Raw genomic sequence first — 25,927 nt, forward strand, 5'->3', positions numbered from 1 at the left:
TAGTCAAATCAAATTAAAAGAAAATGAATGGTTTGTTTGGGGGGGGGGGGGTGGGTGGTGAGGATACAACAGTTTACATGTTGATTATAAATATTGGTAGAAAACGAAAAATGAAAAAAAAAAAAAAAAAAAAAAAAAAAAATGGGGGGGGGGGGGTGAGTGAGGGGAAGGGGGTGACCAGGTGTAGGTACACAACATCACATGTTTATAATAAATGTGCATGGAAATGAATGGAAGAAGTTTAATGAAATTCTTCCAATTGGTTGGTTTGTTATGTACAGATCTGTGGATTTTTAAACAATTAAAGGGCAATAACTAAATGGAAAAATTGACCAATCGAAAAAAAAACTTGAAGGGCATCGTCGCAGTATCTTGGTTCATGTCTATTTCAAGTTTGATGAAATTCTACCTGCTAGTTACTGAGAAATGGCTGCAGACGGACATTTTTCATTAAATCAAGGGCAATAACTCTGAGGGAAATTGACCTATCAAAAAAAAAACTTGACGGGCATCAGCGCAGTATCTTGGTTCATGTCTATTTCAAATTTGATGAAATTCTACCTGTTAGTTACTGAGAAATAGCTGCAGACAGACATTTTTTATTAAATCAAGGGCAATAACTCTGAGGGAAATTGACCAATCAAAAAAAAAACTTGACGGGCATCATCGCAGTATGTTGGTTCATGTTTATTTCAAGTTTCATGAAATTCTACCAAGTAGTTACTGAGAAATGGCTGCGGACGGAAGGACGGACGGACTGACGGACTGACGGACGGACTGACGGACGGACAACGCCATTTCAATACCCCCCTCCCGATTTCATCGGCGGGGGATAACAAAAGTAATCATATCACTGTTATAATGTACTATATTTAATATAACATGTGAATATTGAAACAAAGCATTACATTTTGAATTTAAAAATTCAAAATCAAACATCATTTGAATTTAATAAAAGATTCATGAAAATAAATAAATTGTTATTCTATTCTTAAAATTTGCAAAGACAATAATTATAAATTGATATAATGATGACATTTAGTTTACTTGGAAATACAACATCCATATCAATCACAGCAGCAACTATAACAGTCATATCTACCACAGCTTGCTGACAACACACTGGCAACTACAACAGTCATATCTACCACAGCTTGCTGACAAACACTGGCAACTATAACAGTCATATCTACCACAGCTTGCTGACAACACACTGGCAACATTTCAATAAAAGCAACACAATCAGCAAACCCCTATACCCCATGTCCATTTATATGGACAAACCAGGGACTATTTGTAATGTGACCTAAATTATGCATCAAACATGTTGGTGGAAAGTGTGTTGCATCAAACTAGGCAGTTTATACAGGAAAATGGAAAGTGTGTTGCACCAAACAGGTCTTTTTATACAGGAGTATGGTAAGTGTGTTGCATCAAACAAACATTGGAAAGTGTGTTGAGTTATGCAGGTAATTTGAAAATTTATTGTGATGCACAGGATGTCACACTTTATAGATAAAAGGAAACTATAAAGCAACATTCAAGTTGGGTTATACAGGTAAAAGGAAAATGTTGGTCTATACAGGTAAAGGAAAATGTTGGTCTATACATGGAAGAGAAAAATGTTGGTCTATACATGGAAGAGAAAAATGTTGGTCTATAAAGATAAAGGAAAATGTTGGTCTATACAGGTAAAAGGAAAATATTGGTATATACAGGGAAAGGGAAAATGTTTGTCTATACTGGGAAAGGGAAATGTTGGTCTATACAGGGAAAAGGAAAATGTTGGTCTATATGGGGAAAAGGAAAATGTTGGTTTATACAGGTAAAAGGAAAATGCTGGTTTATACAGGGAAAAGGAAAATGTTAAGGAAAATGTTGGTCTATACAGGTACAAGGAAAATGTTTATATGTACAGGGAAAAGGGAAATGTTTGTCTATACACAGAAAGGAAAATGTTGGTTTATACAGGTAAAAGGAAAATGTTGGTATATACAGGGAAAAGGAGTATGCTTGTCTATACATGGAAAGGAAAGTGTTTGTCTATACAGGGAAAAGGAAAATGTTGGTCTATACATGGAAAAGGAAAATGTTTGTCTTTACAGGTAAAAGGAAAATGTTTGTCTATACAGGGAAAAGGAAAATGTTTGTCTATACAGGGAAAGGAAACTGTTGGTCTATACAGGGAAATGGAAAATGTTGGTTTATACAGGTAAATGGAAAACATGTTGGTCTATACAGGGAAAGGAAAATGTTGGTTTATACAGGGAAATGTAAAATATGTTGGTATATACAAGAGAAACGTTGGTTTATGCAGGTAAGAGAAATGTGACTTTGAAAGTCAGTTTATACTGGTACATGAAAATAGAAAAAGATGGTAGACAAGTACAGGACAAAATTCTAACAAACTATTGTACTTGTATGTACAACACTTACCCGACAATCATTTCAAAAATGAGTATGCCTAATGACCACCAGTCTACCGCTTTACTGTGTCCTTTACTCTGAATGATTTCTGGAGCAAGATATTCAGGCGTACCACAAAGTGTCCAAGTCCTGCCAAACAACATAAAATAGCACACACATGTAATGCACAATCTACATATAATCAGCATTATGTTAATTATTAATACAGCTCACACAATACATAAATATATGCCATTATTTAAGCTAGAAGATACACTTTGCATTATAATGCCTTTCTGATTTATTTTAAATACAAATATACAGAATCAAATAAAAGATACCTTGCCATAACTTTTCTTGCTGTCTTTACTATATTGTTTGAATACAAGCCTTTCTCTTTAATCTTAAATAATGGCATCGTAACTATAACACTCACTCCACACACCATATGGATAATCCAAGGTTAAAAACTTATTGGAGATCAGTCCAAAACCTCTTGCCCCTGATTGGCTCTTTTTGAGAACTGTTTCAAAATTGACCAATGACATTTCAGTACTATGAGACTGGTACACAAATCTTACAGCCTTAGAGCCTGAACTTTACATTCAAACAGCCTCAAGAGCTTTGCCCAGTTAAAACAAGAATTTGGAGCTTTGTGACCCTAAGTTCAACTTCCTAGGATTTTGACTCTACATTTTAACAAAAACGTGCCAAGAAGTACTGATTAAGTACATATGTCTCAGCCGCGCCATGAGAAAACCAACATAGTGGGTTTGCGACCAGCATGGATCCAGACCAGCCTGCGCATCTGCGCAGTCTGGTCAGGATCCATGCTGTTCGCTAACAGCTTCTCTAATTCCAATAGGCTTTGAAAGCGAACAGCATGGATCCTGACCAGACTGTGCGGATGCGCAGGCTGGTCTGGATCCATGCTGGTCGCAAACCCACTATGTTGGTTTTCTCATGGCGCGGCTCATATTTCAGTTAGAAGAAAACCACTTACAGAATAGGTATGTTTATATACTATACCCTTCTGTCTGTCCTTTACATATGGTTGGGTAGCATTGTACAGTCCAACACAATAAAAATTATGGTTGTTATAGAGCAGTTGATATTCTGACAATTTCATCCAGTGGGACAGACACGCATGTGTTACCTGAGGTTACACTGTATGATACTTGTAACATTAACGGCATATAAAAGTACAATATCAACAATGGTTATATACATAATTACATTTTCAGTGTGTTAGCAACACATAAAAAATTTGTATAAAAATGCCATTATGAGTAAGGTTATCAGGACAAATGATTGCTATTCTGGTGCCTTTGATTAACATACTCTTTAAATGTTACAAAGAGAACATTTGCATCAGAATGTTGGAAATTGATAGAAAAGTATCAGTTTCCAACCAATCAAAGGGGAGCTGATTATGAAACACGTTATTATAGTTAAGAAAAGATTACAATTATCAAACTCGCATAATGCTACAGAGCATATGAGTACCGGTATATAATTTTTCCAGCAAGTTATGGAAACCAGTACTAAGTTCTTAAGTATTATTATTAGGATATACAGTAAACCCCCTATTTTATGCAATTTGAACAATACTATTATTTAATTTTCCCTCCTACCCTCCATAATTCCCTCTTTAATACATTTCCCACTCCATAATTCCCCCTTTAATACACTTCCCACTCCATAATTCCCTCCTACCCTCCATTATTCCCTCTTTAATACACTTCCCACTCCATAATTCCCTCCTACACTCCCTGTGCATAATTCATTAAGCCTAGCAAAACATCCACATTTCAGAGAAAACTTATGAACTAGGATGAGACTTATAAACTTTTGTGAAAAACAGACCCCAGTGCTTTTATTACCTGCAGCAAAAAAGAATTTATCCATCAAGTAGCTTACCAGACAGTTAATTTTAATAGTTCTGGGTTGTTAAAACAACACCATAACTCAATGGGTGATTGTTTCTGCTCAGTTTTATGTATCGATTTTTCCTAGCACCAAGTCCAGTTCACCAATGTTAAACTTCCAACTAATAACCGGTCTTCCTTTAACAGTTAAAGAAGATAGAATATGTTTCAAATATGCCAAAATGATTTGCTAAATGCTCAAATAATAGTTTAATATAAAGATAGTACATCAGTAAAACCTGTGATTGTGGTTGCTTCTTCATTAGACAGTTACTTGTCAAAAACAGCCAAAACTTTAAGTAACCTCCACTAGGCTGAGTCTCCTGCAGTAGACCAATTATACTTGCTAGCTGGCAGCACGCTAGGTATATCTGAGATATCTGCTAACAGCATTTTAGTGTTATTTTTTAAATCTGAGGAAATGGGAAGGAATGTGCTTTAATTAAGTTATACCAATGGCATCTGACTGCAAAGTCAATTTTATATGATCTTTTTGAAACTGAACCATCACCAACATCAACCCATCACAGCCTTCTAAATATTTAATGCAATTTGCTAAAAACTTGCCACCTCTGGTGTTTGGCTTATTAAAACTTATACATAACTGATGCATCTGGCACTCTCGATCCACTCTTTTTATTTGTTTTGGCACCGATATATTTCTGAAAATACCAATTTTCCATTGACCTTTGGCACTTCTCTTATTAAATTATCAGTCCAGATATTGTATCAGTAACTAAATTGTTTCAAACACATGTTTTGGAAATATAGACCAATGGCAACATCTATAATATATTGCAAAGAAATCACCATATTATATCCTTTAGCCTGCTGAATTTCAAAAATAGACTGGTCCATTCTTCGATTTAGACAATACCATTTATCATTTGAAGGGGTCTTCAAGGAAAATTGACTAACTGAACAGCGAACAGTGCAGACTGTGATCAGCCTGCACAGATATGCAGGCTTATCTTGGTCTGCACTGGTCGCAAAGGCAGAATATCACTTGCCAAGCAGGCTAAGGGTTAATACCTATATATTAGACAACTATACTCTGATGAGTCCAATAGAGATTGTTATGAAGAAATAATTCGGATTATCTTCCATTATCTATTCTACAACTATCAATTTTAGATTGGTACCAGTTCTCCAGTCTTATCTGAATGCCATTTACAACAACAATTTTCTCCCCCTGATATCATTTTACAATTTTTTAATGCAGCTGTTTATAGAAGATAGTTCAAGGGCATTTTTTGATACTCTTTATTAGCACTTAATACATCTACAATTAGTATTTCTTTGGTCCTTTTCCCAGCATTACGTTTTTTGTTCCTGTATTTTGTCTGTTCACAGGAATCTCTATCTCTGCTTACTAAACTAACAGACATAAAATGATGTTTATAGTTGTGGCATCAATAAACGTTTGATTAGTATACACCAAACATCAGACAACAGTCAACAGATGGCAGCGCTCCAGCTATTGTTCCTGCAAAACACCTAATTTAACAGTCTAACAGGCAAAAAAAGCTCAATCCTGATATGTTTTCACAACATTTTTTTTTTCAAAGACATAAGAAATGTTGCAATTTCATACTTCGTATAGATACATGTTGGAGCAGGATTTCAGTCTTTATTCAGAATAATACTCATAAAATATTACTGTGCAGATTTACAAAATGTATGCGTAACATCTGCAACTCAATTAGATCTATTATCATGTCAAATATTTTGCATGCACTTTAAAATTTCTAGAGATTTATTATATATACATGTACACAAATAAGTATGAAATCACAACCACTCAATTTTCAGACATTTCCATTTCTACATCTATAAGCAGGGGTGACAAATTTTAGTTACAATATCATTTCAAAAGTCACAATAAGCTTTACCCATGCCCAGACTGGTAATCACACATTTTTTCAAAAGTTAGACTGGTTGCATTTTCTTACCCAACTATCATTTCATATAATAGAATTCCAAGAGCCCACCAGTCGACAGCTTTGTTATAACCTTTACTTTGTATAATTTCAGGCGCTAAATACTCCGGTGTTCCACATAATGTCCAAGTTCTAAGAAACATAATTCATTTTCAGTATAAAAAGTTATTTCTTTACCGAAAGACATTTAATAAAAAAAATATTTATATACAGTCAAACCTGTGTTAAGCAGCCAACCAAGGGAGCAGCATTTATATGGCTGCTAAAGGCAGGTGGCTGCTTAAGAGAGGTTGAAATTAGAATAGATTTTGGAAGTACATGTAAGTTGACTTGCTGCTTAAGACTAATGCTTAATAGAAGTGACCACTCAGGCAGGTTAAACTGTATGCATATATTCAACCATTACAGTTAAATGAGTTTATGACTTTGTCCTCAGTGTGTAGTTGCTCCAAATTGAACAATCTCATGTTCCCAAATGTTATTCTTTTTTCAATTAAAAATATCTTCCTGAATATCAAAACCCCTCTACTTCCGGAACTGAAAAGATTTTCCAAATCATTTCTATATAATGCAATGTAAAATTAAAACAAAACTGTTTGTAAAACACAAATATCCTCAATCCTGGCCAGTCAGATGCAAGTGAAAATGTAACCTTGTATATTATGACATTGAGCCTTGATCAAAAGACTTCAAAAACAACAGGGGTCATCCACTGACTACAGGCAACCATCCTTTAAAGACTGACAGCCAAAGTATTCTTTTAATTTTTGAGCAGATAATGTTTTCAGTCTAGAGGCTACTGCGGCCATGACCTTTGACCCTCAAAATTTTAGGGGCCATCTTTTGATCTCAGGCAATCATCATATAAAGTTTGATGACTGAAGGGCAAAGCATTGTAAATTTAGTTTAGCAGAGACTGTTTTCAGTGACTGTGACCTTGACCTTTGATCTACTGACAACTAAAACTGATCTTGACCTTAAGTTTAACTGTAGTTTAAGTTATTGATCAAAAACCATGACAGATCAACCAACTGACAGACACTGAGATAAACAACAACAACAGGGGCATAAAAATAATTTGTCATAACTGAATAAATAAATGAAAGAAATCCACTGTTTTATCATGTTATCTACTGAAGAATTAAACTTAACTTCCTACTGACAAAAACTCCTCTAAACCCAAAACCCCTCATAGCTGAACTAATTCTTTGAAGTTCAGTTTGCAGGAGTTCCACTGTATAAATATATGAAGTAGTTTGAAGTGAACAGATTTTTTTAATAAGCTACTTGTTGGCTGTGAAATAACTTATTGGATTCCTTTCAGAATGTTGTTTTGTCATAAACAGCACAGTAATTCATTAAACATATCAAAATACAATTGCTATATACCTTTATATAATGTATTCATACACAATGTATTTCTGTGGAACTGCCAATGAGTAAACAGACTTAAGGGTTGGGTATTTGAACTTTGAAATAAGTAAATACGTAACAATGAAGTAGTGTAAGACTTTGTAAAAGATAGGTTTTATTCATTGTGATATTCTGAATTCCCATACTGGGTGTCCAATCCCTATTATTGGTATTTAATAGATCTGAAATATCAATATAAATATTTATCATTTTGGTCAGCTGTTAAATGATGAAACATGGGATATTTCAGAAATTCTGGTACTGTTATTAAGAGATTAAAGATCACTGTTAGTTTGTTTGTTTGTTTGTTTTGGGTTTAACGCCTTTTTTCAACAGTATTTCAGTCATGTAACGGCGGGCAGTTAATCTAACCAGTGTTCCTGGATTCTGTACCAGTGCAAACCTGTTCTCTACAAGTAACTGCCAACATCCCCACATGAATTATCAGAGGAGGAGGACGAATGATGTCAGACACATTGTCTTTTATCAAATCGTCACAGAGAACATACGCCCCGCTTGGGGATCAACGCTCTCCCTACAGAGCTAAGCGGGCGGGTATAGTAATCGGAAAAGTAAAACTAGAACACTGCCTGTGGTGCTTGACATTTAGTAATAAGCTAGAAAAGAGTTATGGCTCTTGGCCTTCTGTCTCTCTACTAATGACAAATATTTATATAATATTTCAAAACTATAGCTCTTAAAATATTAAAGAAAAGTGAAGCGATTCAGTAAATAAAATTTTTAACAGAAAAAAACCCTTAATTCTGACAAAATGCGAGTGAGTTATGGTTCTTGGCCAGCTTACTCACCTATGATGATGAGTAAAAATGTACAAACTTTCAGAGCTATAACTCATGCAGTTTTCACAAAAAAAAGTGGACCAAAACAAAAATCTTAACCGATGTAAGCCATCAAGTAATGACATTACCTAGTAGGTTTGTTTTCTTTTTTCAATTCAATAGACGAGCCTAAATGATAACAACATTTTATTTAATATACATGGTGAAAAGTCACTTTTAAAAAGTTATAATGCAAACATTAAATCTTTACTTTCTATACTCAAGCGGACATTCTACATTATCATTTTGTATTTAGCAGGATAGCAGGAATTTATTACTGCTTATTGAACACTTCCTGTTTCATGAAAAATAAAATATCAACCAATCAAAGATCTCTTTATAATTTAGCCATTGTAAATCATTAAATTTCCTGGGTACAAAAGTGTGTGGTTTCAACAAAAAAAAACCCCCCAAACTTTTGTTTGTGAAATTTTGTAAATTCAAATGCTTAAGATACTAAAGAATTGAATTTTATAGTACCTCAGAAAAATCATTTGATTGTCACAACAGAATAATTCAGATCATCTGTCTTAATACACTTAAAACTGTAAATTAATTAATAAGTTATTTATAACAATGCAATACTTTCTACATAAAAAATCTATGTACAAACATTTATCAGTGAAAATGTTCGCAATAAAATTATATGTGACTCATTGAAAAGTCATGTAGTGGATTTATGTTCTTTTATAAGGTCTTTATTGATGATACAAGGTGCATTGAATTACAGAATATTTAAGATTAAGATGAAAACATGTCACAATGATCTAAAACAAATTTTAAACAATCGAAAATTGGTCATTTATATTTCAATCAGATATTCTACACTGATATTTCACACAAAGTCTTAATGGATCCATTCCTATTTTAAGCAATTATTAAATTGTTTAGTTTTTGGACAACCTGACATTTTATTGTTTAGTTCAGTATACCCTTAACAAAAGGTCTAAGACAAAGGATAACTTACATGATGATTTATATATAGGTCACCCTGTCACAGAATAGTAACATTTCAGTTTTACATTTTAAATACCATTATTGTTCATAACTCGTTTATCAAAATTTTCAATATTATCTGCCTGTCATGTCAAAATTCATTCATTTGATGAATTAGGACTATACATATTTTATAAATGTAACCATACTACTGTAAACCAATTAATATTACTGCTTATGTTCCCAGAAGCCACCTTTCTGCGAATATCAGTATATGCAAATAAGTTTTTCCTTATAACAAACCTAAAATGTTCGCGTCCAGTTTCACTTTGGCTGCAAATACGAATTTGCACATAAGTACTTTAACAGGTGCTTTATAACTTAAAGTTAGAAGACTCTTAAGATACTAATTGGCAAAAACTTATTTCTTAACTTTTTACAAAAATGTAAAAATAATATCCGGGAATCAGTCCAAGATTGGCAAAACACAAACATAAAATGGCGCGAAAAAAACTGGTTTGCAGTATTCAGAAGTGTACACGTAATTGAAAACAATGACAGCTTCTGATTGAAATATGAGCCACAACATGTGAAAACCAACATAGTGCATTTGCGACTAGCATGGATCCAGACCAGCCTGCGCAATCTGGTCAGGATCAATGCTGTTCACTTTCAAAGCTTATTGCAATTAGAGAAACTGTTGGATGCGTAGGCTGGTCTGGATCCATGCTGGTCGCAAGTGCACTATGTTGGTTTTCTCATGGCATGGCTCATATATTCTTATTACCGGTACATACTCATTTCTATTCCCAATTAAGTTACAATGGTACTGGAAACAGCAATATTTTTCCATACACTGACGCCTGATCTTCATATTGGGTGTGTGACGTAATTTAATGTGTGTCGTTTCATAAATTCTTTTATTTAGTTCAGTACTGTCAATCTTATTAAGGCTATTGAACAAATTCATAATACTTACATTACATTTAAAGGTTAAGATACGTATGTAATAAAAAGGTTATTATCTTTGCATCGGGAAATATGCACTGATTCTTTAGCAGGTGAATATTGCACTCCTAATTGGTGCAATATTTCTGCTACAGAACTCGTGCATATTTCCCTTACAATGCTAATAACGTAACTGTAAATATTCACGGCGGTCTACTCTTTATGGGTTTCATGCTTGAGACAAAGTCCACCAAAAAAATGAATTAAAACCATAAAATAAATTTCGTACTAATTTTCATCTGTAAGAGATAATCTCAAAATTAACCCCATGAAACAGTCGCTTTTTGCCAAACCCACGGAATTTGATGCCAACAAAATTAGATGATTTCACAGCAATTTCTTGTCCTGTACCTTACCTGTCTAACAACTTCTTTGCAAATCCGAAGTCTGTTATTTTCAAATGTCCATCCCGATCTAACAATAAATTTTCAGGTTTTAAATCTCTGTACACTATTGAGCGAGAATGCAAATATTCTAAAGCTGACACTATTTCACTGGCGTAAAAGTTTGCCATGGAATTACTAAAGCGTCCATAATTGCGCAGATATGAGAACACTTCACCACCCGGGACGTACTCCATTAACATGTACAGGAATGTATCGTCATGATTCGCCCAAAACCTAGAAAATAACAAAACAAATGTATGTTACATTATGTACCAATATTGTTCAGGAAATAAAGAAATAGGCTATCAACAGCCTTTGTTTAAAATTACAGTGAAATTTAGAAATTTTCCTTCTTTTTTTGCAAAACTTTAAGGAATTCCGATGTAGAAATCGGAATTTTGTTGATGGAAAAGAACAACAGTTACTGTCTTTTATCAACTACAAAGAGCATCTTATTTCTTTTTTAAGTAATGATGGTTTCTAACTGATGAGCAAGCAAACTGAACAAGAACATTTCATGCAAGCAATGTAAAGATGATATAGGAAATATATGTATTATATTTATTCCATATTTATACAGCACCCTTTACAATATACACACATTATTATATACAGGCAAAATGCAGCCATTCAAAAGTGTGAAAATAGAGCACCATCTGACCAGAGGGATAGAAGGAGACAAAGTCCCTACAACAGAGAGAGATGGCATGTTCTTACTTAGTTTAGCTCTTGATGACTGGATGTCCTGGTTCTTTAGCATGTAGAGTGTATAGCCGTGACATAGTAATGATATCTTAGCTGGATGGAAGCCACTCAAGAAAATTTCCAGTGCCTTGCACCAGACCTCTGGACTGGTAGGCATGTTACCACTAGACCACTGGATCTCCCATGGAATTTTCTGATTTTATTTATAAATCAAAGGAATCAGTTGGCAGCCAGAAAATTATTTTGATATCACAGAAGTCAATGCAGTATTTTATTCATTTAATATAAACCCATGTCTAGGTAGGTTCGATTCATGCTCTCTCCCTTATAATCCAACTTAACAAAACAATACGTACATGTTTACAATGAATGGATGAGTTATTGATGAGAGGATTTCTTTTTCATTTGTTACATGTTCCACTTGCCGCAGCCGTATCACATCTGTTATTGCCATAACCTTGAGCGCAAAGTAGTTCCTTGTCTCCCTGTTTCGTACTAACACCACTCTTCCAAATGTACCAGTACCTGAAATGTTACAAACATTTAGTACATCCTTTCCATCTACATGTGGTTTGGCAGGCAATGTATGGAAAAGAAATAGTTCTGTTAACAACACATCTGGATAGAAAGTACCTTCCTACCAATTCAAATAAAAATGACAATTTTCTCAGTAAATAAACCTCTTTCTAGGAACAACTTTTATATAACAAATTCAATCAGGTGGTTCCAATTTACAGAGGATGCACTGAACTACAATCCACACTTAATTTAGAATTTCTTTCAGCATTAATCATTTGACTAATCAGGGTGGCTCACTTTATGAACATCATATATTTCATTGTTGACGAAAATATCACATAACAAATAATAAGAACATCTGATTATCAAATACTTACTAACTTACTTCCATACTAACTTAACTTAACTTAACCTACTTTTCTGTACTTATAACTTTAAAATACTTTTCCTTTCTTTTTCTTATACAGAAGTAATAAATTTTCTTGTGTATATGACATATTGTGCGAATGTAGAACTTAGTAAAAATTCATTACATCCCCCTCGGCTTATACTGATGGAACTTTTTTCAGTCTAGTGCAGCACGTAATACATAAAGTGTTATGAGAAAACAAACTGTGCTGTATGCTGGACTAAGAAAAACAGTTTCACATTTCCTTTGCATGTTTTTGTGATAATTCACAGGAGTTTTCAGACAAAATGTGATGCTAAGCTGTCACTTTGGAAGCAGTAGTAAGACTTCTGACAATCCTCCAAAAATACGGGGAAAAAAGACTGTATGTCAGATGGCAGTAAAAAACCTACAAATGCAACAAGTCATTCCGAGTGCATAGCAATATTGTAAAACATACAAAAATAGATCTTTGCCTACCCAACAATAGCAAGCTTCCTGCGGCTGTTTGTAATTATCAGATCACACATACTGACACACTGCCGCCAATATCTAAATATATCTCAATCAGCTGATCAGCATTTAGGCTGGGCTATTTTTTTCCACAGAAACTTGACTAGCCACTTGACTGATAATAATGACTGTATTTTTGCACATTTTCTATTTCTTTATACAGAAAAAAGAACAACTTTATTTTAACAGAGATATACTTTGGAATAAGTCTACAAGTTCAAAATTTATCTGGAGAGACACAGCCTATGAGAGAGGACAACTGGAACCTGTGAGTCTATATGAAATTACAGCAGAAAGCAAATCAGAAGTGTGACATATTAAACAAGTCTATGAGAGAGAAAAGGGCATCACTCCAACATTTATTTGCAAAGACTTTGGAACCCAACTATGACTGAGGTAATAGGTGCAGAAAGGGAATCAGTCTATGATTTATTTGGACTGGCCTAATATCACCAGAAACAGTTAGAGGAAAATCAGATTTGGTACAATCAGCAGCAAACATCTCTACAGTAGTTAGGAGTATCTCTCACCTGTATACATTATTCTCTACATGAGTCACACTCCTCATATAACATTTTCATTCATTTTCAGAATCTCCTCTCTCAAACATAAGTCAAAAAATTTCAACTTTGTATAAGTTAAACATACATGTCCTCCCCAGATAAATACTTTTAAAAGGACGTCTTGCAAAAACAACTGACATTTCAAAAACTGAGAAACAACATTTTGCAGTTAATTTATACTAAATTAAATATATATTTTTCAATATACAGGTACTTAATTTGCAGCATTTATTTCTTAAATAGACATAATTATCTTATTTTATTATCAAACTGACAATGATAGTCCTTTTTCAGGGCCAATAATGATTAAATTAAAGAAACAGGATTACATTGAGAGCATGTTTTTTGTTTTTCTTTACTTTTAATAAGAATCTGAGATGTGCAAGTTATTTACATAAAGCAAGTAAAGGAAAATACCCTCCCTTTTCTTTGAAGTGGGGGCGTAAAGCCAAACACTCTATTAATTTACCCGATACCGTAGGGATATAAGTACCTTAATTTTACCAGATCTGCTATTATTTTGCTATTTCATGCCCCTAAAGATTTTAGTACTGAAATTACAACTTCCCGAATGTCAAAAAATAAATGTAGTATTGACAACTGAGTCTCTCCCACTAACTTAATCTTTCTCTTTGAACATGTCATACATTAAACATGCTTCCTGTAATATTTATAGTTCCATTAATATATGGCTTCAAATACGGACAAAAATAGCAAAAGCTGTTAACGGTAATTTTAAACACCAATATGTAATATTAATAACTGAACAGGGAGTTCTTCTCTTTATAAGATCCATTCTAATTAATAAGTTGTTGTATAAGTTTTTTCATAAAGTTCATTAGCAGATACTCATATTATATGACATTGTGTTGAGTACCATATAAGGAAATTAGGCTTAAATGCTTTAAATGTGAAGATTTCTGATATTCTACGGAAGATTTTTTTCCTGTCTGTCTCTTTAAAAAATGTCACAAATATCAGCTAAAACATCCTTATAACTGAGTGTAATTCTTTGGTACCACATTTTTCTATCAACATAATGTAACCTACGGTGACGGTTGCTGGCCGCTTAAGTTGGTATTTTGTCTAGCAATATGATATACCATTACGTAATTCCTTGATTTAAATAAAAAACTCAAATGGATAATTTAAAAAAAAAAGAATGAACTTTAATCTCCTTTTAAATGTTTTCAATCACTTTTCTTTGTAAATATATTTTGCTATTGAAATCTCTATTATCCACTATAATCCACTATAATGTTATGAAATACAAACATAATATACAAATGGTTCAGCCCTATATTAAACACCGAATCAAATTCATGAAATATAATAAAGTGCTATTCAAATTTCTTTGAGAAAACTGAATTCAGTGTAAATATCTTAATTTTAAAGGATATTAAAGAGGCTTTTAAATACCTCTGAGAAAATTAAACACCAGTATCATAAAGTTGAATCTAAGCAAGAATTTTGGACCAAAATGCTCAGACACATTATCTACCATTTGTAGGCCAGAAACTGCATAATATTTACAGATCAATTTTTAATGTAAATACAAATTAAATTTAAAGAATGCACTCAAAAATTATACAAGATCAGTAGAATATGAACAACCTTGACATGAAAACACAAATGGTATTTTCAAAATTAAGTTATTTGAATCAACTGTTTTCTTTTATCTTGTAATAATGCACAAATGAACAGCTTTCATCCGCTTACTAAACCTATTAATAAGCTTGCCAGCAATTAGTTTTTCATCTGTCAGAAAAACCTGTGGCATCAGGGTGATTATTGGTAGAAGAACATTGTATGTCATTTACATGAACTAGCAAACACAACCAGAGAAACCCATGCAGAGTTAACCGTTTGTTTGCTGTACAAAATAGTTTGCAATTTTGAGGTTCAATTACAAATAATCATGTCTAGGAAAAATATTATATCTGACTTTTTTTTGGATGAATCTGGAACTTATCTATTAATTTATTAACTATTTTGGGGAAACTGGTCTCACTTTTTCTTGAGTCCAATGTATACAGCTCTTATATAGATCTGAGGACAGAAACAAGCTTATTTTTAACTGAAACATTTTTAACCAAACTGATATATGGTACAGTCAATGCTAATTCTATGTATGTAAATAAGATTTCAAAGTTATGAAATTGTCCTATTATTAAATATGTATGTAAAATAAATCTTGTTGCATACTCAATTATTATATTCCCCTTCAGTACATGTTGGTACTCATATTAAAGCTATTGTTTTTTTATACCAACAACAAGTTCCATAACTTAATGGCTTTTAACAAATAAAACAGCTGTCCAAATAGAGAATATACATAATTTAATAGTTAGAAAAACACTACTTTCAATACAGTCAGATCCATAAAGGGAGATAATAAAAACAATGGATTCAATAATACTTTGTACTCTGTTAATCAATTATTAAAACCTGGCAAATATATAAGAAAAGAACTACTGAGAATGGAATTTTATACAAAAATAAAAATATTTCAGAAAATACAAAAAACATGTGGCTGCCAGATTTTTAACAAAGGCGTTATGACCCTTTAATGACTATAACATTTAATTCATTTGAATCTCCTTTCGTCAAGTGGCATAAAAAAACTTAAAATTTCAGGTGACTGTAAGGAGGTATTAAACAAATTATACAAAGAGGTTTAAGGATTTAAAATGGGTCACAGTAACACTTTGAATGAAACTGGCTGGAAATTGTTTGGCTAATTTACTTCATATAAAGATATTTTACTTAACTAAAAAGTAAAATCTAAGCAACCATAAATGTATAATTATAATCTGTAATACCCTATCGATCTTCGATGACATACTTTCTTTTTTCATTTTTTAACATTCTAAATGTAGCTTGCCATGTTATACAGATTCATTCACCAATATAGTTGACCTATATAGTTAATCAGTTTTTTTTTCACTTGACAGATCTTTAGGAAGTGAACCATGGATTCTGAAAAAAAATTTTATAATTATATGTGGATTTTTCTTTCAGATTAGCTTCTTCTTTCGCGGCTTATGGCCCTTTAATGCTTATGGTTACAAAAATATGGTTTGAATGTCTAGCTCAGTAGCTCTTAAAACACAGAAACATCTGACACCTGAGGCATATATATGAACAGTTTTAGACAACATCAAAAGGGCCTTAAGAATGATTTCATGAGGTTAGAAAACTCCAAATACATACCCCTGCGTGAGCTGTGTTTATTCCGAGTGCATATATTTTTTCATAGGTAAAAAACTGACATGTCCTACCCAATGCCAGATATAATTTCAATCATAAGAAAGGGATAAAAATTGACTCCACATTAGCAAAAAGAAAGAAAAATAGAATTCCAGACATATTCTTTATATAGCTAGATTTGACTAAGTAACAGTAAGTAACTAGGTATTTAAGGCTACCTATATTTTGCCTAAACAGCAAAATGAATTTGTGGATATATCAAAATCTAAAGATAATATAATATTTTATGGGAATTTCAATAAAGACTTGTTTGAGATTTAATTTTATGGATTGGCAGTCAAGCCATCACTAAAACCATGACAAATAGTCCTCTGCAAATATCAATGATTTCTCAGTAGACTATATTATAGTCAGCATGGAAGATGAGTAATAAACAATTGGCACTACATCATAATTCAAAGATTGTATTAATTATAAAATGATAGTTAAAAAACAGCCAAAAAGCTTCTTTATGCTACAGAACAAAGAAGAACAGTGTTTCATTTTTACCTAATGCTGTTTGAATGCTGTTATAGTTAGTACAGACAGATTTTTTATAACCTTTGTGTACAAACAAACAGTGTCTGTGTATTAATTATCGACAGATGTTTAGATAGATGGAATAAAACAAAGAAGAAATATTTCAGCAATGTTGTTACTCTGTGTTTGCAAACAGTTTTCTTACAGGCTGAGAAGTTCATGATACCAGCACTTGCTTATATCTAGAATCAAAGCCTTGAGATGTCTGGTGGTTGCGGGTTTTGCTAGGTTTATTTTCATTTTAAATGCCAATCTATAAATATACATGTAGAGATCTATAAGAAACAAATACTAATATGCCTTGATCTAAGATAAACTCTGCCTGACCTTACATGAACAGCTGGAAGTCAGTGATGTAACCATGGGCTGGAATACCTAATCATTGACGAATCTTATATAATCTAAATGGCCAGTGTGAATGGATAGAGGATGAATTAAGAAATGCTTGATCATTGATAATTCATCCGCATTATTCATGAATGGGACTACTTTGTGTACAAATTCCTTTAGTTGTGATTTGGAATCAAATAAAGATGCTACATGATTGTCAGAAATACACTTAACTTTGTTTGCGGGATAAACCCGCAACCAAACATTAAATTTGGTATGGTAAAATATCTTGTCTAAAAAGAATTCTCCAGTTATGATCCGACCTTGAAAACATTCATCTATAACATTTTTAACTGGAATTCAATCATTATCAAGTATTACCAATAAACAACTGATAACCGGCTTTTTCATTTTTAACACTCTTTTGAACTTAAACCTGTATTTTCCAAGTAACTTTGCCAAAACACAACTAACAGTCATGGGACATGCTCCGGGACGAGTTTCACAATAGTTTCAATTCAATATCTACAATGACTTTGGAGGGAGCAATTTGTATGCAAACAGTCAAGTCCAAAAAGGGGGGAAAATAGTAACTCAAAATACACCAAAACTGACCTAAACATGAAATAAACTGATGAGAGGGGTTTGGGCACCATGTCTTAAATAGGCTAGCAAATCGAATGAAGAATTATCAATAATGCACAATCCAAAATGTAACCAAGACCGAACCTACAGGTTCATATCCTTTCCACACCTGTAACGTAATTTAAACGAAGAAATCCATGTGCACACTTGTAGCGAGGTGACCCCTGCATGTGAACTCTGAAAACCCTGAATACAGACCAATACAATTAAGTCTTCTAACTGAGGATCAAAAACTGAGTTTAGATAGGTTTCTCCACTGTCCCTTCGATAACTAACATTTGGCCAGTCCTAGACCCCTAGTTAGAAGTCATGCAGTAATACTGACAGATACTTTACATGTCTTACCCCCTGAATTGCCAAAAATATTATCCAATCATTATTATCTTCAAACTATATACTAGCAGCAAAAAACTGCTATGTTTTGAGTTCTACCAACAGGTGATTCAAAACAATATAGCAACTTTATTTAAGTTTTCCTCAAATTTTGTACAAATAAACTATGTTTGTTTGTTCGTTTTGGGTTTAAATCAGTTTTTCATCAGCATTTCAGCTATGTAATGGCGTGCAGTTAATGTAACCAGTGTACCTGGATTCTGCACCATCTCCCCAAGTAAATGCCGACTTTCTCTCATGAATCAGAGGTGCAGGATGAATGATTTCAGACACAGTGTCTTTTAATTTTTAACAAAAGACCACAGAGAACATATATGCTTCGCCCAGGGATCGAACTCATGACCCAACAATCCGTAGATCTGAGCTAAGCAGGTGGACTGAAATAAACTATAAAAATAATCATAACTATTTAGTCTATTACTGTATTTATACCACATGTGCAGAGTGTGAAAAATATTATTTAAACTGTTACTACTGTTTTCAACTTAGCTATTGTTGGCATTTTTAGGTTTCCTTCAGGACTAAATATCTGAAAGCTTGTCAAAAACTTATCAATATAACTGATTACATATACTGTGAGACATACCTAATACTGTCTTTTATGTACTGGTACTGATGATAAACCCGGACAGATGATAAAGTCGACCACCTTGGAAATATTCGAGTGCAATCGGTTATTTATAAAATTGAACACACAATCTAATAGTTTCCACTTACAACACAAAATTGATAAATATTTTGTATAAATAAATGACTAACATTTATTTGTATAAAAAATATTTATCCAAAATTACTGGGGAAGAGGGTGTTTTTTTGAGCATGCTCACTGTCGCCACATGAAGGCCTGACATTGGGTTACTTTTCATTACTTGAACAGGAATGACTGTTGCAGCTTTTTGGGGAAGGTTTCAATATAATACTACGAAGAAAATTTTGTAAATGACAAAGTGGTCGAATTTATCATCAGTCAACCTGCGTAAGTCCCCATTTTACTAACCCCTTTCAGGGCCTCACTTCGTGTGAGTTTGCTAACTGAATATAAATTTGAATTATGTTAAGTTTTCAGCAGATGTTAAGCTTTATTTTGATACCAACCATTGATTACAAATTGCAGAAATAAAAAAGTTACAGGTAAAAAACCTCATTTTCTGTTCGGGTTTATCATCAGTACCAGTATACACCTATGTTAAACACTGGTTAGCACAATAAAAATGAAAGAAATGATAATCCTGGTTATGCAAAAATGTTTACAAAACACATCAGAATTCTTGGGATATAGTTAACTTTATGTCTGTAACACTGAAGATTCAATGCTTAAAAAATCTGTTCATATATTAAGAAGTAAATATCTGTTCCTACCTCTACCGACGTTCACTTTTGTAAATGGTCACTATGAAAGAAGTAAGTCATGACTTCTAAAGGAACTGCAAGTACTTAACAAATGTATATTTTCTGATGACCTATATAGGTGTCTTACAAGTTTTACATGTTATGCAAGTTTTAAACAAAACTCTGATTAAACGAACAGTCAGGTTAGCCCCTATGAGCCTGAACATTTCTGTGCATAAAAATAACAGCTCTGAAATTTTGGCAAAAAAAAAATCTGACTATAAAAGTATCACTATCAGTCTATAAAATGGGTCACACCTGAACAATAAATTAAGTTATTAGTCTAGTACCATGACCATGTATGAGTACTTGTAGATTATCATGAATATATATGAACAGGAACTAAGATTTCCTTGCATGAAAAAGTCCATGATACAAGTAATAAAGATAACTAACTGATAGAAATTTACACAAGCATACAATATTGTTTCATCTTCTTACCAATTGTTGATAAAATTTCATAATCTGAAAGTTTTTTTCCTTCTTCCGTATTTTCTGACCCTTTTTTGCCTACAGGGTTCGACTGTTTCTTAACTTTAGCAACTTTTGCAGATGCCATGACAAACTACACTGAACTATCCTCCCTCTGGCTGCAAGAAATTTATAAACGACTCCTTTTAAAATCCAAATTTTCACTTCAAAGTCTGCAACACCTTCATGACTTCATTAATCCACAACCGTATTATTCCATTGTTACGACAGAGCTGGTTAACGTGCCATCTAATGCGAAGCCAACAATCTTTGGAACCACTTTGACAGGTATTACACAAACTACTGTCAATTACCTGCACCAAACGCCTCTAAGAGTTACTGCCCTTAGAAAATCAATTAAGTGAGGCCCTAATAGGTTATAACACACTAAATAGTTGTTGTTCTTTATTCTATATAAAACTGACCTATTTCCGATGACCGCAGCACACATCAGGACCCATTCTAAATTTCTGTAACTTATATTTTCTTCAAGAATATTGTCAGTGCTAACTAAAAATCAAAAGAAAAGTGGGGGTCATGTTTGATGCAAGAAAAATAATTTCAGTCAAACACACAAACTGCAAAATCAGCTAAAAAATGAGACCCCAAATTATACTGGTGGTGTTTGATCTAAGTTTCCATGAAAAATTTTGTCATGTTGTTATTTCATTATGAAAATGCTACCTACATGTCAAGCATACATCTGTCATGTGATTTTAGCAAAATAAATGCAAAGAAAATAAGGAAAATAGCTCTACAGAGCAAAAAAAACTAAGGACTATTTGTGTCCGCCATTATGCGACTACCATTTTTTTCGCGCCATTTTTCTATTAAGTGTCTGTATGCCGAGAGATCGTGTTTGTATACAAATTCTATTTTTAGAACTGATAAGACAGTGATCGGGTGGGCAGAAGCCGACCGTCCATGTTTTTTGTAAACAGTGATGTTTTTCTAACGGTCTAAACTTTCTTAAAACACAAATTACATAAATAATTTTTTGATCAATGGAAAGGTTATAAAACAAGCAATTTATTGATTACTTTTAATTGTTATTTCGAAATAAAATGGATTAATTATGAACGCTTAACTTACACTGTTTTTCTAAAGGTTGTGAAAATCACTACGCCGCTTTTAAAATTATATGTCATTTAAAACGGTTATTCATTGAAAAAAGATATTTGGATACAAAAATATGAAGATTGCTAGTATTTCAAATCTTTTTGAATTTTGAAAATCCATAAATGAGCAAAAAAGTTATTAAAAATTAAAAATTCTGATTCAATACGCAAACGGTGTTAAAATCATTTGTTTTGCCAACCACCAGATAAACAGATGTTAACGCGTGACGTCACGGCGATCTCTCCTCATTTTGAGACTTTGCGGAGTGTTAACTAGTACTTTAGATTAAAAAGTGGTGTGTGCGGTGTTTGCGTGTAAAAATTACATTGATTCATATGTACGCACATTATTTGAGGGAATTCTGAAAGCATGTTATCTACACTTATCAATATTTTTTTCGTACAGACAGGCCTACATTACAGGTTGAAAGTTACTAATTCAAATTCTTCTTTGTTTCATATAAAAATGACAACTTCAGATTATAAGTTGTATTTACAAATCATTATTTTCACGAAATTTCTATTCATATTGCCTCGAACCAGAGTGTGAGCTTATTATACATGAACTATCCCCCCCCCCCCCCCCCCCCCCCCCCCCCCCCCCAAAAAAAAACTCCCAACAAACAAACAAAAAAACAGCAAAAAAAAAAAAAACAGGAAAAAACAAAAACAAACAAAAAAACGTAATAACGGCAACTTTATGACAACTAATCATAAACTTTTACCAGCAATTACCTTATACACTAGTAATACAGCCCGTATTAGTAAATGTATATCTAGACTCCGGGTCTAAACAAATTACCATGTTTCATCGTGTAAATTCAAGATTTTAAAGAATTATAGACATTTAATTTACTTATCCCTATCTATTTACTGGGCTATATTTAGCCCCTACAACCGTAGCCCCTACAATCGTTTTACTATATTTTTGGCAAACAGCATTATTTTTTCACTTGCAGTCTGAAACATGATTCATTCCGTTATGAATAAGAGTCAGATGCATTTTCTGACATTCTGGAGAGAAAGAAAAATGACATTCAAGTGTATCCTAGAAATCGCGAAAGAAAAAGGCGCAACTATTTAATGGAAAAAAAATCAAATTACTTTAATATTTTGCGTTTTAAATGCCATTTTAGAACATTTACAACAGATTCGTCACTATTAATGCTAACAGTTATGTGTTCCGAAAAAAGGTCTGATTTTGCAGTTTGAAACCAATAATATCATTGCTAATCATAGTATCATCAGATAGGAGGAGTAATGATAGCAATATCTAATTCATTGTTCAGCCAAGAACAACCAGACCTCAAGACCTCTTGCAATATAGCTTGGGTCAAAATCACCATCACTGGCTTTAAAGATATCTTTGTCGGAGCCTACTACAAAACCCAAGAACTAGATGCAGATTCCTTGTCCCAACTCTTGTTATCCCTTAGTAAGATACCCAAGGGCAGCATAGTATGGCTACTAGGACACTTTAATCTCCCTGAGATTGATTGGGTAAATGAGTCACCAAAACAAATCCTTTTATGAAGAATTTATGGAAAAGTCTTCCCAATACAATCTTGAACAAATCTTAAATCCCAACTAGGCTATCCAACACCCTTGATCTCTTTTTTCACAAATCACCCATCCCATGTCCTTCTGGATAAATTCCTACTGAGTGTAGCCACCTCAGATCATGATGATATAATATTCCATGAACTGAAACTTAATAGGGGCTGCCCAGTCAAAACACACCGCATCCAAAATGTCAAAACCCCGTGCCGACTTGATAAGTATATTTTTATACACGAGCATTTTTGTGTTTTACATGCCATGCCTTTTTGTTTCCATTACGTGTGTTAGAGATTCACCTGGAGGGGATTACTTTTATTTACACTGTCCCGTGTCTTTGGAACATTGTGGGGGTAAGAGTGAGGTTGGGTGCGCACCATAAACCGGTTTAAGCTCCCCAGTGGTGTTTTTGCCACTGACCGTTCCAAGGCGGTGCCCGACTGTGTTCCTTTGTTTGTTCGTTTTGTCCTCTTGTGTAGGCTTTGTGTGTGTACGCATGTATATGTGTGTGTTCCTTTGTTTGTTCGTTTTGTCCTCGTGTGTTGGCTTTGTGTGTGTGCGCGTGTATGTGTGTGTGTTTGTGGTGTGCACGTCTACGTGCTGTAGGTTTCGTTTTGGTTAGGCTGCGATTTTGGTACGTGGCATTCCCTGTTTGATATTTGTCTTTGTTTTTTACCATGGTTAACTCCTAGAATTATTAGTCTAATACACAAGCGTGATAAGCTATACCAGAAACTGCACAAATCTCCCAATCCGGCCCGTCAGCAGAGATTCAGATCCCTTAAGTCTTCTATCCAGAAGCAAATTAGAACCCAATACTGGTCATATATGGAAAGTATCATATTTGCCCATGATTTACCCGTTAAAAACAAAAGGTTTTACAGCTTTATCAAGTACAACAAAAAAGAAAATGTCGGCATTGCGAACATATTGTTGTTTCCAATCTTATGACTTATTTTGATAAGTATAAGCTACTAAGCCATTTCCAGCACGACTTTAGGTCAGGTCACAGTTGTGAGTCTCAGCTGAGTAATTTCACCCAGGAACTTTACAATAACACTGAACAGGGTCAACAAACAGATCTTGTTGTCATGAACTTCTCCAAGGCATGTGATAAGGCCGATCATATCAGGTTAATTTATAAGCTACAACGCCTTGGAGTCAACCCACAGATGACCAGATGGGTAAAATCCTTCTTGTCAAACCGATCCCAGAAAGCCGCTATTGATGGTTAATTTTTCAGTGAACTTCCTGTACTGTCTGGAGTTTGCCAGGGGTCTGTTCTTGGGCCTTGTCTTTTTTTGGCTTATATCAATGACTTACCAGACTCAGTCAAATGTAATGCAAGAATGTTTGCAGATGATACCATAATCAGGCCCGGATCCAGGGCCGGACCGAGGGGGCCCATGCCCCCCCCCCCCCCCCCCCCCCCAGTTGGCCAAGAAGTGACTTATACTCATCAAAGATGCATCCTACTATTAAGGCAATGGCATTTTTTTCTCAAAATTTAGACCCAGAAATGCACCAGAGGCTACCATTTCATATTGTATTTCAAAATTTTCAAGGGGGAGAGCCCACTGACCCCCAATCAAGAGGGGAGTAACGTACCCCTCCAATACCTCAAAATTTAGACCTAAAATGCACCAGAGGCTACCATTTTATGCCTGTATTTCAAAAATTTCCAGGGGGAGACCCCCCTGACCCGCGCCCTGAACCCTTAGCTAACATGGGCAAAGGCATCCCTCCAATACCTTGCTATGCGCCTCGGCAATGATGTCTTCGTTCAAGACTGGTGTCCCCCAGTCAAAAATTTCTGGATCCGGCCCTGATAATATACCTTACCATCAACTCCATTTCAGATAGTATATATATCCGTCAAGATCTCACTAGACTCACTAGCTTAGAAACCTGGGAGAAGACATGGTCCATGGAGATCAGTCCTGACAAATGTGAAATCCTTAGTAGTTTACCCCTACAAACTTCATAACTTAGAGCTTAAGCATGTGAGGCAGCTATATACTTAAGCATAACCATCTCCAAAGATTTAAACTGGTCTAAACACATTGACAATATTACTTCCAAAGCAACTTCAACTCTTCGCTTCATACAACGAAATGTCAAAACTGACAATAAAAAGATCAAAAGTGCTGCCTACAACACCTATGTTCGTCCATAATTGGATTACTGTTCAAGCGTCTGGCATCCATAGCAAAAAAAAACTCTCACAAGTAAAGTCGAAAGTGTTCAAAGGTCAGCTGCCAAGTACGTTATGTACGACTACTGTTACACCAGTACTTAGCATTACTCAAATGTTGAACACCTTAGAATGGAATACACTCCAGTACAGAAGGACATTCAACTCATTGGTAATGTTTTACAAAATAAGGGCCCAGACAGTTGCAGTCTCATCTTATCCCAACTAGAAACCTAAATTACTTAATATACCTGTCTCACACTCAGTACTTTTCTAACTCCTATTTCCTAAGGACCATCCGACTCTGGAACTCCCTACCAACCTATATCAAATCTAGCCCCTATTTGTCGGGAAATAGCTTTTTGTCGGGAAATAGTTCATGAGCTAATGTGTTTTGTTAGCTTTTGTGATCAACCTTCGTCCGTTGTCCGTCCGTCCGTCCACAATTTCCTTGTGAACACGATAGAGACCACATTTTGTATTTGATTTTAATCAAA

The 25,927-nt window shown here is 34.1% G+C and overlaps 1 protein-coding gene across 6 annotated transcripts in view; it reads right to left on the reverse strand.

The window, feature by feature from the left end:
- Positions 1 to 20,891, reverse strand: part of LOC123554167 (cAMP-dependent protein kinase catalytic subunit PRKX-like) — a 49,153-nt gene extending 28,262 nt beyond the window's left edge. Inside the window, exons 1-5 of one of the 6 annotated variants that reach the window (XM_045344111.2) lie at positions 20,532 to 20,891; positions 11,918 to 12,086; positions 10,827 to 11,090; positions 6,287 to 6,406; positions 2,437 to 2,556 (exon numbers count right to left, since the gene is read on the reverse strand). In XM_045344111.2, the coding sequence (XP_045200046.2) occupies positions 2,437 to 2,556; positions 6,287 to 6,406; positions 10,827 to 11,090; positions 11,918 to 12,086; positions 20,532 to 20,649 (791 nt within the window). In that variant the 5' untranslated portion in view covers positions 20,650 to 20,891. The remainder of the gene's footprint in view (positions 1 to 2,436; positions 2,557 to 6,286; positions 6,407 to 10,826; positions 11,091 to 11,917; positions 12,087 to 20,531) is intronic. The other 5 variants (XM_045344112.2, XM_045344114.2, XM_045344116.2 and 2 more) reach the window with 5 other exon arrangements.
- Positions 20,892 to 25,927: the final 5,036 nt, after the last annotated feature.

Source organism: Mercenaria mercenaria, chromosome 7 (assembly GCF_021730395.1).
Source record: "Mercenaria mercenaria strain notata chromosome 7, MADL_Memer_1, whole genome shotgun sequence".
Taxonomy (NCBI): Eukaryota; Metazoa; Mollusca; class Bivalvia; order Venerida; family Veneridae; genus Mercenaria; species Mercenaria mercenaria.